Here is a 15,755-nt window from a genome sequence, read left to right as displayed (position 1 = left end):
CCACAAGAAGCAACAGGTAGTTGATGTAAGACAATTATTTTCCCCCTTTTTTCCACCTCTTTTTTTTAATAAAGAGGATAGCCCAAGCTATTCCTGATGATGCTCATTTAAAGCGATTCCTCAGCGTGCACCGATGCCAGCCTTGATTTTCCAACGATGCTACGAGAGGCTGGAGGATATAATTGAATATAATTCCCGAGCATCAGCATTACTTAATGCTCACCTCAATGTCACTAACACAAATCTCCAAGTTCCGCTTCGAAAGCAACAGCTCAATTAAAATAAAAGCAAGAAAAAATTTCACCGCAATACCAACGATGCGAGGAGACCAGGTGTATCCAATCTTCAAACTTCATTCCACTCCATTGTTTTCTTCTCAATCAACAGATGTAGAACGATCATCGTCACGGAAGTCTCGTGTTTGCATCCCAAAATCTCGACCCCACACGAATGAATCGACGAAAACAAAGGAACAAAAAAAGCACCACCACTGGAGTCCACTGAAATGCATAAGCGTCTTCCTCACCGAGTCTGTAATGCCCCTAAACTCGTTCATCCATCGATCCTCTCTAATTCGTGGAAAGGGGACAAGCCGAGAGAAACGAACAGGTGCAAGAGCCCCCGTGAGCGTATAACCTCCACGTTCTCAATTCTCTTTGGCTCCCCATTTCCCCCCAACATCTCACCTTCCTCGTTTTACCTTGAGGGGCAGCCTAGTCTCATCTTCCCAACTGGACGAGACTCCGATCTTATACCTCTTTGCCGTTCATTCTCGGTCTCTAATTCTCCCCGGCGAGGAAATAACAAAGGTGGAGGAAAGGAGCAACGAAAAAGAAACGAGAAAATGAAAACAAAAAGGGAAAAAAATGTCTAAAAAAGTTAATCGACCGCTTCCTCCGGTGTTTTCTGGTCGTTCTTGTTTAGCCTTGAGGGGTTGATATAGGGCCTCCTCCCGTATCTCGGTAGCAAATATTCCATTTTGGAGGGGGCGTTCCTGTTAAATTTTGACTTGGTAAACTGAAACACGAGAGGAAATGATCGCCGCCAGCTTCGTACACTCGGTTTGCTAATTTTCAGTGCTAACTTTAAAACGCGCCGAGAGAGGAGTTTTAAGTCTCGAGAGTGCTATTTCGGCGGCATCTCTCTGTCTGTGTCGCACATGTACTCACACCCCAGAGGGGCACCTCGTGGTGCATCCAGAGGGCCGTCTGGCGTGCTCTTCGCCGATTCCACAATGGACCCGCCGTGAATATTCAGCGTTTAATAAAAATAAAAAATAAAAATGATGAATGCGTTTGGGAAAGGTTTCGACGAGAGTGAAAGTACACCGGAATTCTTGAGGCCGCCCAGACTCACTCACTCACTCGTACATTACGCAAGATATGTGCCAACAGGTGCATTGACTATGTAATACAGGCCCAGTGTCCCACTACAACTCCACCCCGTGTTTCATAAATCTAGTGGATTTCCACTGGCATCGATTAATCGATTTAATTTGCTTGCATTTGCGAGATAAGACGGATTAGGTTCAGCTTCAGGTGGAGTTTAATAAACTTGGACGATTCGCTTTCTGCCGACGTTAATCCAGTTTATCGGTTACACGCTAATGTTTTTAGTTTTCATATCGCATTGGGAAGTTTATGGCATTACGGGGCATTTTCCGGGGATGTGGGGGGAAATTTTTCCTTTATTTTAACGAGATTGAGATTTCTGGTTTTTTTGCGATTATTATCAGAGTGCGAGGGAGTACATCTATAATTGCATCTTGAAGTGTTATTTTGGTGCGAGAGAATTATTTAATCAAGGAGTTGAAGAAGGCCGTTTCACTTTCTTATTGAAATTATTTCGGATTGGCTTAAGGGGAGACTGCGATGAAATTTGAAATTTGCAGAGAAATAGTCATTTTTTATACTTAAGAAATGAGAAAAAATCGAGTTTTAATTTTTTTCATCCGCGGCATGTGACTGCAAGCAATTTTATTGATAATGGGCTAAAAGTTATCCAAAACTTGAAGATTTTTAATCATCAAATTTGGTTGATTAAACTGCGAGAGTATTTTCCCCTAAATCGGATTTAATGTCACTCTTCTGAAAATTACTCTTTCCTATCAAATTCTTTATTTGCAATAGTATAACATTTTGCAAAACGTTCGATATCCCAGAGGGCGAAATGGGGCTGAAATGGAAGCATCGATGTTCAACTCCACATATTGAAAGGAATCTCAACGGAAAAATGGGGACAGTACTTGGATATCCACAACAATGAAATGAAGATTTATCCTCAACAATGTATTGTCCAACAATATCCACTCAGTCATGAATCTCAGACAAGAGACAGAGAACTCTTGAAAAGAAAGAATTTATGTGATTCAGCGTCGATTTTCCTCTCCCACTCCCGCCAATAAATATTTCCCGCGCATCGTAATCCCCTTCGCTTCACATCCTTGAACATTGCTCCAGACAATTATCGATGTCATTGTTTATTTTAGCACCGTACAAGGATAAAAAAGCGGGAAAAATCATGAAAAACTGATAGAGCGAATGCACCACCGATATTTCAAGCAAGGAATGAGAGATCATTTTAACACGAATATTGCGTGATTAAAATCAACTCTCAGTTTGTCTTGAACATGTTGCACGTGTATATCATTATCACCTCACGGTGTTGTGCGTGGCGCGGGTGAAGTACACGGCACGCACACACAACTATTACTTATAACACACTTTCCCTTATTCATATGAGAAGTACGAGTGTGTGTATTTACTATTGAAGTAGTTTGCACGGCTATATTATATTTGTGCGCCATGTTAAGTGTCTGAGCGTGTGGTCCATTGGACAGAGACTACTGCATCATCGGAGTGAGGGGTGAGGGGCCAACACTTATAATAAGAGATGTGGATTAACATAAATCTAACCGCGGTACACCGTAACGACTACCCGTAGGACAGGTGCGTGAGTGTATTACGACTTTTTCGCGGGAGGGCATGACTCTGTGGTTATACTTTCCGCACAATTTTTTTTTCTCCATTCTTGGGTTATTATTGCCTCCCCTCGCCTCCCCCCCCCCCTCAGTGCCTTTTCACCGTGTGTGCAGTAATATCTGGAAATAAAAGAATATTAATTCTGTTAGTGGGTTCATAAATGTAATATATGCTTTCCAGCTCTTTGTTCAGGGGACATTTTCGGTATTCTTGGTTTGTGAAAATTGTTTTATGCACGTAATGCGTATTTTTTATGTGTTTTGATATTTTTTCCCGTCAGATTTTATACTCTTTTGTTCAGCAGACAAGAGAAGTATTCCAGTTATTGGAAATGTTCAATTTTAACATCAAAACTGCTATAACGGGTAAAATTAAATTGAACATTGAAATATTATTGAGTTGAATGGATTGTAGTTTTCTATCCAAAAATGCCATCTTCGTGCGCAAATATTTGCTTAATTTGAAAAAATTGATATCTCTTTTTATACTGCGGCTAATCTTCTCTGTGATAAGGAGATGGTAATAAATAAATGAATTAATGAAAGATCTGTAAATTGAATACTCATCACGTGTTCTTTTTAAGTACACATTTGCACTTTATGTTTTGCGTGATTTTTTCAATCGAAAGATGCAATTTGTTTTCATTTACATCAACTTCTACTTATCCCATTAACCCACAAACCGCTCGACTGCGGAAAAAAGTCAAACATTTATTTAACGTTTTTTGCTGAGAGAAACGTGACGCACGCGATGTCCCGTGGGCGGTTGCAAAGCCCTCCAGAGCCAGATGGTTCCTAGGCAAAAGGCTCGTTTTATTTAGCCTCAGAGACTTTACCAGACCGATTATCCCCTTTGACTCGTGAAAATCGCAGTCCCTCTCACAATGCTTACTATTCGTGAAGTTGGATAATTAAAGGGCTCGGTGAAACCGGCCAGTTGGCATCACCGAGACCTCCAGACGCGGATCCCCACTGATGGATCGATCGAAAAACGTGACGTTTCCACCACTCCGTTAGTTCTGTCCCCCCCACCCCCTTCAGTATGTCTCAATGATAAAAGAAAAAGGCGAATGGAAATGTTTTTAAAGGCGTTTCGAGGAGGGAGATTATCTCGAGTGCAGTTTGCCAGGGGGATGACATAAGAGACATTTTTATATATCGCACCATTGGTTTGTAAAAAACGAGGTCAGAAATGTGTCTCTCTCCCGACGTATCTCAACCTTTTTTCCCCCCGTATTTTTTTCTTATTTGACGCTGGGCAACATGTGTGTCTTGATCCCGTGCGTGGAGACCTTGACAAGGGAAAATAAATTGTGGATTGCCTTCGCAGTGACTGAAGAATTTAATTGGTCGTCAGCATTGAGAGGATGCTAATCATAATGAATACAATCATTGAACTTAACTTTATTGCGACATTTTGTTGACAATGGGTGGTGAAGTCATTATTTGAAGACAATGGAGGATTTTGTACAATTATTTTCAGCGTAGAATTCAACAGTGAAATGATAAATTGAGATGAGGTGAAACAAAAGGGTGCGGGATGGTTTGAAAATGTTGGAAAAAGAAAGAAGTTTAGAGAAATTTGTTTGGAGAACTTTTTTATCTCTCACGATTTTTGAAATTTTTTGAAATTTCCGGAGCAGCTGCTTGTGAATTGTCAATGTTGCCAATTTGAATTTAATTGAAGATTAAATCGTTCATGGAATTTCTTATTAATTTTGGAAAGTCAACGAAAAAAGTTTTCATTTTCAGGGATATGTCACTGATTTTCTGGAATCTATCGCCAATTATTGGGGACTGGACACTGACTAGAATGATCCCGATCATTAATGATTTTTACCACTGAAATTTTGCGATAGATTCCTAAAAATTTGAAGTGGGTTCGTGAAAATCAGTGAAATTGCTCTTAAAATTAACGACGATGTCATCGAAAACTAATGAAAATCAGTGGTATGTCCCCAGAAATTAAAACTTTATTTCTCTACTGTCTTTCATTCATTAGCTTGAATTTTCAAATTCATTGTGACAATTGAGCATTGCATTCAATTGAGTTTTCAATAGATTTAGAATTAAGAACGATAGTTGCCTGAATTCCCCCAAATTTTCAATTAGATTGATTATCGTATGGACTTGAAAATCAGAATTTCACAAACTATCTCAGAAAAAAACTGATTCGTCGATAAAAAAAATATGCAAAATTTGTTTGAAATTAGTTGATATTAAAAATTTCACGACTTTTATCTGAATTTTCGGGCGTAAATTTCTAACAGTTCCACATTTTCCTCAAAACCTACTTGTTCCTTCGTACATTATCGGGGTAATCAAGTCGAATTTATTCGAGTGAAATGAAAATTACAACATAAAGTTTATCCCTAAGAAGACTTTCTTCGCAACTAAACATGTACCCTCGACAAATTAAAGAGTAAATCCAAATCCTTAACCAGAAAATTGAGTGTCGTGCTAAAGGAATAAGAAGGATCTTGAACGCGAGGGTGTTAAAGAGAGGCCAGATTGCAGTTAACATGCGAAAGCAATTACGTTTACTCCCATGTATTTTCCCGTGACTCGATTTACCACCACGAGCGCCACATTTTCTCTAAGCAAACCCAAAGACCCACCACCTCTACACAACTTCCCCATCTTTAGAATGCCAGTACCTACAAACTCACAACTTGAAACAATGTCGCGCGTCAGTGAAAAAAATCGCTGAGGTGTACCATGCACGGCGCGGCTGAATCGTCCTGAGAATAGTTTTCATCCTAGCGGTTTTGTTAAATTTACGCCGATCGGGGTCTAGAACGTCGGGGCAAGTTCGTTAGGACAAAACCTAACGTATCATCGTGATGACTCTTCGATCCATGAATCAAGTTTAACTGCAGTTAACGAGGCGACTGTATAGAACCTCGGGAATTTAATGAGTCTCTTGGATTTTTTGGTTGCGACTGCGGGTCCCGGTGTCATGATACTTTTTTATTTGAATATGCTGCATTGGAATGATTCAAAATAATGAAAATATTTGGAAACTACCTTCAAGGAAGAGGCAGAAGCACAAAAGTGTAGAGAAAAAAATCGAGATCTCAGTAACAGATGGATAAAGACAGACAGAAACATCGAATATTCAATTTTAGTTTGACTAAGTATTTTTTCAGTCCGAGCCAAAGAGTCGACTTTCGCCAAAATTGAATTTTTTATCTGGGTGAGCGTTGATTCCAACTATTTGAGCGACGGGCTATTCAGAACTATCAAAAGTATATGAGAAAAGTGAAAACTAAAAAAAATTATTTTTCACCCGGAGCCAAAGGGTTAGATTTTCGGTTTTGCCAGGGGGAAAGTCGACTTCCGCCAAAATCGAACTTTTTAGCCGGGTGAACGTTGATTCCAACTATTTAAGCGACGGGCTATTCAGAACTATCAAAAGTATGTGGAAAAAGTGAAAACTGAGAAACCGTTTTTTTTTCACCCGGAGCCAAAGGGTCCCAAACTTTGAAGATCTAAACTTGATTCTCAATTCTCAACAGTTGATAACCATGTGAAAAATCTGAACACATGGAAAAGTCTCCTTTTGGAGCAAGATTCACGATCTATATATATTTTTTCATTTCCTCATGCAATAAAATTTTCAATTTTGATGATTGAATATTTCGAAATCTCTGATATAATCCGCGCGAAACTGCAAAAGATCCTCGAGTATCCTTAAATCATAACCAGTAGCCTGAAATCTCACTCTTCCATGTAATATCCAAGCTATGCGTTTCACCGGAAATGATAGAAAGATAATATTCCCCTGAAGAAGGAATAATCAAAATTACCTTAAACAGTCGTATTTATCTAAATTACCCCTTGATTTCAAAGTTATTTTAATGGTCATATAATGCTACGTCGATTGCATTCGGAAGCATATCATTAATTAATTAACATCAAAAGCATTACTAAAAAATTCCAATCTAGTTTCTCCACTTGTTAATCCTTCAAAATCATTCTGATTCCAGATAAATCATGTTCAAACGACTGGCAAAAGCGAGACGACACAGCGCAGACGAGGTTGGTGCCTCGCTTCCGCCAACTCCACTGGACGAGCCGCCTGGAAACGTAGGAACATCGAATAAATTCCTGGATGTACCAATCCATCAGGCGTTTAATCCAGCGATACTCCGTGGCTCGAGATTCAAGTATGCGAGAAGAAGTTGTGGCGATGCTACGGCCATTCAGTCAATGATCCTCACCGATGAGACTGGAATTGGTACACGCGTTGGAGTTGACAATGATTATCAGACTGTCACTGCTGTGCCGGCTTTTATCGTCGAGCATGAGCCTGAGAAAGCGCGAGGTAAATGTTACTCTATGCTAACAGAGAATGTCACCTTAACGTTCGAATAAAATTTCATGAGAGAACAAGAAATTGACGTGAAATAAATTCATTTTTTTTACTGGAATATCTGTTGATTTTCTCTAAATCCAATGGGATTTTAAATTCTCACAATTAACTGAAAAATTCAAATGCAGATCGATTTTCTGTATCAGAAATTTAATCGAGTGTTTTTTCCCTTTCAGTAACGGAATATATTGAAATTTTATGCAATTTGATAATAAATATTTCAAATAAAGTTCTTGAAATATCAAACAAAACCAAAAAACATTTTTTCAAAACCAAAAAAATCACAAAACCCATAAAACAAACACTCTAAAAATCCCAATGAATAGTTACATTCTCAGAAACCCACATGACAAATTCCACCATGGAAACGCATAAAGAGAGAATGGTGAATGTCCGATAAATGCAAATGAGGCATCGGCCTATCGATCCTCAATCGTGATGGTGCGATTTTGCAATAGATAAATCAATTACGAAATCAATTGTAATGAAACAACGTGGGTGGCTGTAAAATCCGCGTTAATTACCCGTAACGAATCAATCGGGTAAAATAATTGAGAATTCCGTCCCAATTAATTACTTATATTGCCAGAATCTCCGAGTTCCTCGGCATCTCCCAAGCGACCTAATGAATTCTATCATTTACAGAGAACAATGGACCGATGATGGTCTCATCTCTCATTCCGTTATCTCGAAAAACCAGTGGAAAGAAAACTATAATAGCCCTCGCGTGATTGATGGCCGTGTAAAATGCCCCTAGAAAATTTTCTCCCCTACCATTACCCCATCTCAATTTCCCATTAACAAACTATAAATTAATAAATCCCATAAATTCCTCTCTCCAGTAGCCCGGGAAGGCGCATCACCTCAGTTGAAAACCGGTAGCCATCTGCCTATCATTGAACACTACAAAAATTTACGAATTAATCGCAAGACGCCTCGAACAATCCGGATATTCCGGATTGTATCAAACCCACCAAGCCGGTCGCGAGAGCACTTCCCTCAGCCGCAGAAACCGAGAGAAGTTGAAAAAAAAAACCCAAGATCTAAGAAAAAAAGCAAAAGTCTAAAACACTATTTTTACAGTATTGCCTCCCCCTCCACAATCGCCGTAGAGTGTCCTCGAGGACTCTTGGCAATATCGTCACGTGGCGTCTCTAAGTGCACGAAGCCTTCCAGAAAGGAAGGGAATGAACGCTCTGCTACTTGCTAGAATGTGTCCTGAGCATGGGTGAGTGCGTGTGCGTGGTTATAACACGATGAGAAACGACAACAAACATCGCAAGTAATATAACGACGAAAACGAAGTAGTTCTCAGTCTTGTCGGTGTATCTCGTACCAGCAAATACAACAACTCGCCTTTGATACACCTCAAGTGCGTGTGTACCCCTCTCTGTTTAATCGATAACTCGTTCAGGCCATTTACCCCTCTTCATACAACCAATCAATTGCATCTCCCTTTGGACATTGGACTCTCCCTCTCTCACTCTTCATCTAAGTCCCTCGGTAACTCGGTGGACTACTGTCCTTGGCCGGGAGAAGAAGAACAACTCGGGCTAGCAGCATATCGTGAAAACCGGAAATTATTACGTCCGTCGTTTGGCGTGCGAGCGAGTCTTTTATAAGATTTACGACGAAGCTCATACGTCCAAAGTCAGGAAGACTCTACTATCTGGACTTTCAGTGAGATACAAGGTATCCAACGTACACGAGTTTAATTCTCTCCCTCGTACAGGAGTAGCCCTCCACAGTCATTTCCAAGGAGTCATCGAACGCACATCACTGGATACTTAATGCAGTCCTACGCGCCGGATGTTACGAGCCAGTGCTACACATATCTCATCCAAATAAGACTCAAATGCACATTACGACGGGGCAAATAAAAACGAGATATTTGAAAATATATCATACGGATGAGGTGTGGTGGCCGTCCTCGCGGCTGAATGCGGGAGGGGCTTGAGGCAATACTAAACACGGTATTTCGACATCGTAAAAGTCAACAGGGCGAAGACGTTAAACCCGCGAATACGGTTTTGATGGTACCTAATAAAAAATATTGTATAAGTGTACTGAAGCATTCAATTGGGCGTTCTTTTTTCGGGTAGTTTGCGGCTTCGAGAACCACTCTTGATCCCCCCCCCCGGTCTTAATGTAATCTTCGTGAATCAGCGTTAATTAAGCATTCGAATCCACTTACTAAAACGATTTCGTTATTATGCCTGTGATGATGTGAATAATCTTTAAAAGATGCTGAAGAATGACTGCGGTGGCTCGAGATGCTAATCAGCATGCTAATGTGGGGTTTTGAGAGAATGAAAGAACTCTGGGTGAGGGGAGAAGGGGGCGGGGGGGGGGGAGGGGGCGAGTGCAACTCCGCACTCTCGGTAGCTTCTGAGGAGGTGCAAGGTGGAAGCGGTTGTGGTGCGTTATCTCTCGTCAAAAAGAAACATGTGTTTTCGATACCTGAATTGGTTGACGATTCATGCAGTAATATGGGGTCCCCGTTAGCTGGTTTCTCTGACACTCTGCTAAAAAAGTAGTCCCAAAAATATCCCGGTAACATGGGTGAACAGTTGCCCAGTTTCCTCATACGGGGCATCATGCACGGGGGCTCCGCCATATGTCGTTGTAGCCCGGGTTATTATAACTTTCTTGCTTTTTGCTATATTGGCATTGTATGGGACATACCGATGGATCGTATTAACGTTTTCAGAATGACCGAGTGGTCATTTTTTTGACGCTTGGCATTTTTCGTGTCCCAGAGGTGAACCAGAATGCAGTGTAGAATGTGTTTTACAGTTTGGAAATATTTTTACGACACTACGGATAACTTTGAGAAGTTTTTTTTCTCGTGGGGTTGATGAGCCGAGGAGGGTTTTTTTTAATGGAGCCTTAATTTTTAGGAGGAATTTTATTTTACTCATTCGCAATGAATGTTTCAACCGGATATTGCAGCTATAATTTAACCCGACAATCTTGTATTTATTTCTGTTAACACGAAGTTAATACGTTATACCCTATAAATTTCGTGCGAATTGATCTTTATTAACGTTTTATATCTTATTTTACAGGTTTGGGTGTGTGGGGACGAAGGATGAGCAAAAAAATCGAATCCTTCCGGCGTGTTGGCTCGAGAGAGTCCATCTGTGCACTCGAACGTGAAGACACCGTTAACAATAACAATCACGAAAGTAATAACAATAATACCGATAAATCCCCGGAGAATCGTAAAAATGATGGTAAATTGTTGTCGAGACGATCACCATCGCCGTTCAAATCATTCTTCATCAGAATGGGTTCAACTGGAATGTTGAACTCCACTAAAACAATGAGACGATCTTCCAACTGTGATGATAGACTAAAAACCACGGATAAGGAGACATTATTCAGAAGCTGCAGTACATCACAATTGAATACAAGCCCAACTTATGTTAAAGGTGACGATCCCTCGGAGGGAATTGATCTTCAGATTGCTCACAGGAAAGACAAGACAATGTCCTGCGATAATCTCGTGGATAATCACGATGATGATGTATTCGAGGGGATATCGATGACCTCATCATCGAGAAGATCATCGTCGTCGGGTTTTGGTGCTTGCGACTTCAACGATACGCGAAATGATGCGCTGAGAAAGTCGAGTAGCTGTGACTTCAAGGAAACAAAGAGATGCAACTTTCCGTATGCCTTTTTGCGTTCAAAATTGTCCGTCCTACCAGAAGAGCGAAATGGTCCTCCTCAGACGAAGGAGGATCGTCTGTTCAAAGCCACCTCTGAGGAGCATTTTCCAGTTTTAAAAATCGATGAGTCCTTCGATGGTACAACGACCCTGGGCAGACGACGGAGTAAACACTCGAGCGGGGATAATCCTCAAACACCTAGATTCAGCCGGAATTCATACGCTGAGTATAGAGGTGGTAGGGCCTCCAGTAGTCTCAGCAAATGTGACCCAGACAGGTACAGTCTCAATCCGAGTAACCTAGAGCGAATGGAGGACACGTTGAAACGTGAGGAGAGATGCTACAGTCCATTTATGCGTCCACCAAGAACCGTCCAGCCGACGCTCACTGAATCGAGTCAAGAGACCTCAGACTACACGCAAATCGATAGTTACAGATTATCGGAGACGTCTTCCTTGGGGGCAGAGCTGGATGTCATAGCGACATTGAGGAATCACCGGCGCAACTCAGCCCCCTGTCCTGAACAAAGACTGTCATCTCATTACGTGAGTTCTAATGAGTCGGGTTATGATTCGGATGGTGGAGGTAGGGGTGAATCCACTGCAACCTTCGAAAATGAAACACTTAGCTTGAAGTGTACAGATAGCTCTGACACGAGTAGTGTTATTGATTCGGAGCTTGAGAAACCGATGAGGAGCTCAACGCCGAGCGAGTGCCGCGATGTGACGAGCAATCTTAGTGTTAAGATGATTAAACCCGTAAGGAGTGCGTCTGATATGAATGAGGGGATAGATGGCCTCAGGTGGCATCAGAGCACATCTGGCAGACTATTGCCGAGCATTCATCAGGGCTCGTACGATGATACCCCGTCAAATCGATTATCATTGTGCTCGGATAGCGTGCAGAGTATTAAGATAGAGCAGCAGGTGGATTGTACACCGCCTCATCGCGTTAGACTCCAGCAGGATAAAACGAGATTTCTGAGTGACATTATTCAACCACCGAGGAGGGTTAGGAGATGTCGAGTGGTGCAGTTGGCGAGGAGGGATGGGAAGGATAGTCTGGGGATTAGATTGGCTCAGCAAAATGTGGGAGAGATGAAGTATATTGTTGTGCAGTTGGAGAATGATGGAATTGCACACAGGTGAGATTATTTTTACTGCTAAAATCCATTTTTCGTTTTGAGATTACTTCTTCATTTTTATCACTCCGTTGGGCGCGCAAAGACAGAAACAATAATTTGCAAATTAACCGGTTTGGGTTTGTGGTAAATTACGCATCTATTACGATATTCGATGATTGATTGTAACAAACTCGAAAGAGTTATTTTGCGAATCACTCATTCTTTTCCGATGAATCTTCCAATTTCTGCGATGTTCTGAGTTCATTTTTTCCGCTCAGCGTAGCTCTCAGTATTCTCTATAATATACTTCTTAGCGAAATATCGCTATTTTCCTCGACTTCAAAGATATTCATCAAAGGCTTATGAATTGTGAAATTGAATAGATCTATCTCATTCCCCAAAATTGATATTTTACTGTTCAACTTCACGTTTTCTTACCGTAAAATTGATTTCTAGGGATGGAAGATTACGTTTAGGCGATGAAATAGTCGAAGTAGAAGGTAAAGAATTGCGAACACTGAAAACCCTCGAGGAAGTACAGGAATTCCTGAAGTCATTTACGGGTAATAAGGTGCGACTGACTACGGCCTACGAGGAAACCGTACCCGAGGGATACACAGAGACAACAGCCATCCCCAAGGAGTACGAACACCTTGAGAATGCCAAGAATCTCTCAAATGCATCACAAATGGATAATCAGAGGCAGTGTGATGTATCGGGTGATCGAGTGGAGGTGGATAACCAGGTGGATAGTTTGCAGAGGAAACGGCCAAATTATCTTCCATTAACGTGTGTTACGAAGACTAGAAAGGATCCAGTTGAACCTACACCGGATGCTGACCAGTACTTGACGAGACATGTTGCGAGATTCGAGAAGGGTATTGGAAAGCCGAGTCTCGGGTTCAGCGTTGTTGGCGGTAGGGACAGCCCGAGGGGAGAGATGGGAATTTTTGTGAGGCGAGTGTTTCCTGGAGGGCAGGCGGACTCCTCCAAGGCTCTTTTCCAAGGTAAAAATTCAATAGAATAACTTAACATTCACATGAAATCATTCCAATCATATTGGTTTACAACCAATAAAATTCATCCGAGTGACGGCACCCACGGAAAAAATCCTGTCAAGGTCACATTTTGATTACAGAACATTCAAAATTGGAGTGGGTCTCCCCTTGAAACTTCTAAATAATATTTAAACAAGTGGCACATTGCACAGGTCTAAATCAAGTATAGTTTTTTGCTAAAAATTAGTAATTCGCTTCCGAGCGGTAAATTGGGGAAGAAGATATACCAGCCATGAAAGCTTAAGGATGTTCTACACCCTTTCTGCCAAAATTCACGTTTTTTTAATTTTTCTGGCAAACTTATGACGGAATTGACGTGAAAAAATATAACGTTTTTGCGGTTTGTCATTATTTAATGACTGACGAAATTTTAAGGTGGTGCGAACATTTTCCTGCGTTTTCTCTAAACTTTTAAAAAGAATCACAAAACTGTAGAAAAAACGCATGAAAATTATCGCACCATTGCGCAACTTCGTGAGCCATTAAAGAATGACAAACCACAAAATCGTTAAATTTTTTCACGTCACTCCCATCGATAATTTGCCAGAAAAATGAAAACAACGTCAATTTTGGCTAAAAGGGTGTCGAACATCCTTAATATGATCCTAAGTATTCCAAATGTCTAACACAAGCTCGATATGCCCTGGTTAAACATCAATCAGATGCCGACTACACCCTAATTAACCTCCAACTAAATCCCGACTAAACCATGATTAAACCTCGATTAAATGTTTTTTAAGACTATAATCTCAAAGCAAAATGATGCGATCGCCACTATTTTCGAACTTAACTGAAATAATATCCAAACGAATATTTTAAGCCATAATTGAAAAGATTGCGAAGATTATTTTTTGAATGATCGTTGAAAAACTAAATTTGAAAAAAATCTCACGTACACACATACATACGGACATGATCTAAAAACAGCATATTCGAACTCCTGAGACCAAAATTAGTCATCGTCACCCAAAAAAATGGAAACTTCAGATTTGACGAATACAGTGCTTCCATTCGGAAGCAAAAAATCAAAATCATATGTCAGTCGCATTGCGGTTAATAGAGCACGACGAGCAAATTCTCCTAACGTGACGAACCTGAAAAACTAGAGAAATAGAATTAACCAGACACTCGAGATACGACTAACTTACTGATAGTTTAAACTGACAACTCCCAACTATTAAATTACACGTTTGTATCAAGCCGGTAGAAATAGCCAATCATCTGCCTTAAGGAGATTTCTTACTTCGCTATTGCATTATTGGCACGCGATGGATTACTGTTTCGAGGATTCTTCCGCATTGAGAGCGATTCAAGTGGATGGACTGATCAATGAAGTGAAACGAAGAATGGGAAAAGAGGTGCAAATAAAACGTGAATTGTACATGAAAAGAGGATGGGGAGAGAGAATAAATGAGAGGAACGGTCTTCAGTTTTATTCGTGGGCACATCTCTAAGTCTGACAAAGGCTCGAGGCAAAATCCAGGCACGTAGCATTCGCGTATTCACACTCAAACACCCAGTTGAACATACCCAGAATCGTTAATCCGAAACATGGGGAACGAGACAAGCATCATAAACATTTTTGGCTGGGTCATTTTATTTCATACGCCTTCTTTTTTCCCACCTCTCGATGTTTTACGGTGTAAAACAGATCTTTTAAGTTCACCAACACTGACTTGTTTGTGGACGGTATGAAATGCATACTGATCGGTAATACGGTCTTTGCCTCATTGACCTCTTACAAGGCCCCCTCTTTTACCCCTTGTGGTGGTTTTATTTTTCATTTACATTTTTTCCTCCTTCCCCCTCGACGAGACCTCTGTCCGTTGATCCAGAGCCTGGAAAAGCCGTTTTTTTTGCGAGGATGGGAGAGTTGATGCGGTCAGTTTCGTGTTTCAACCGTCAACAGGCCTCGTGTTTTTACGACGGTTTTGCGAATAAACCGAGAGCAGTTTCCTCGTGCCTTCGAGCCTTGCTGCATGCTTCTGTAACGGGCGCTCGTTGGGCAAGTACCCAACGATAAGAGCTACCTAGAAACGCACGGTGCAGGGACCCGTTGAGTATCCGAAGACCCTTGCAAACATCTCATGAAAGATACCAGAGAGACGAGGGGGGGAATGTGCGTACGGTGTCGGTTTTTTCTCTTCTTCTGACTTTTTCCCCTCACTGTTGATTTTTTTCCCTCGTTTTTATTACAGCACGAGGACTTTGATGGATCACAGGGTACATATTTGTCGGGTAGATTTAATGGGTGACGTAAATATTTGTGTGAGTAATGGGATGGGGTTGGGGACTAATTTGATAAGAATATCTTGTCTGGTTATTTTACTAAATTGCTTATGTGGGTGTTTTTCTTGCTTTCAGGAGATGAAATTCTCAGTCTCAATGGCAAACAGTTGCGGGGGTGCACGCATCAGGAAGTTATTGAGTTGTTCAAGGCTGTTAGAGAAGGAGTAGTGGAGCTGGAAATCGCTAGGAGGCATAGGTATTTTTTTTAGTTCTTTTGGAGTTTTTTTTACAGAGATTTGTTTTCAATTATTTGCGA

The 15,755-nt window shown here is 41.0% G+C and overlaps 1 protein-coding gene across 3 annotated transcripts in view; it reads left to right on the top strand.

Annotated features, from left to right (window-relative positions):
- LOC107036504 (protein scribble homolog) overlaps nt 1-15,755 on the top strand; it is a 30,679-nt gene that overhangs the window by 14,532 nt on the left and 392 nt on the right. Inside the window, exons 2-5 of one of the 3 annotated variants that reach the window (XM_015254515.2) lie at nt 6,970-7,307; nt 10,424-12,173; nt 12,609-13,159; nt 15,575-15,695. In XM_015254515.2, the coding sequence (XP_015110001.1) occupies nt 6,977-7,307; nt 10,424-12,173; nt 12,609-13,159; nt 15,575-15,695 (2,753 nt within the window). In that variant the 5' untranslated portion in view covers nt 6,970-6,976. Of the gene's footprint in view, nt 1-6,969; nt 7,308-8,690; nt 9,048-9,122; nt 9,329-10,423; nt 12,174-12,608; nt 13,160-15,574; nt 15,696-15,755 lie in introns of those variants that run through there. The other 2 variants (XM_015254524.2, XM_015254532.2) reach the window with 2 other exon arrangements.

This window comes from Diachasma alloeum, unplaced genomic scaffold (assembly GCF_001412515.2).
Source record: "Diachasma alloeum isolate Michigan unplaced genomic scaffold, Dall2.0 Dall_scaffold_00176, whole genome shotgun sequence".
Taxonomy (NCBI): domain Eukaryota; kingdom Metazoa; phylum Arthropoda; class Insecta; order Hymenoptera; family Braconidae; genus Diachasma; species Diachasma alloeum.
The sequence above is the reverse complement of the archived record's forward strand: the minus strand, read 5'-3'. Positions and strand labels throughout refer to the sequence as shown.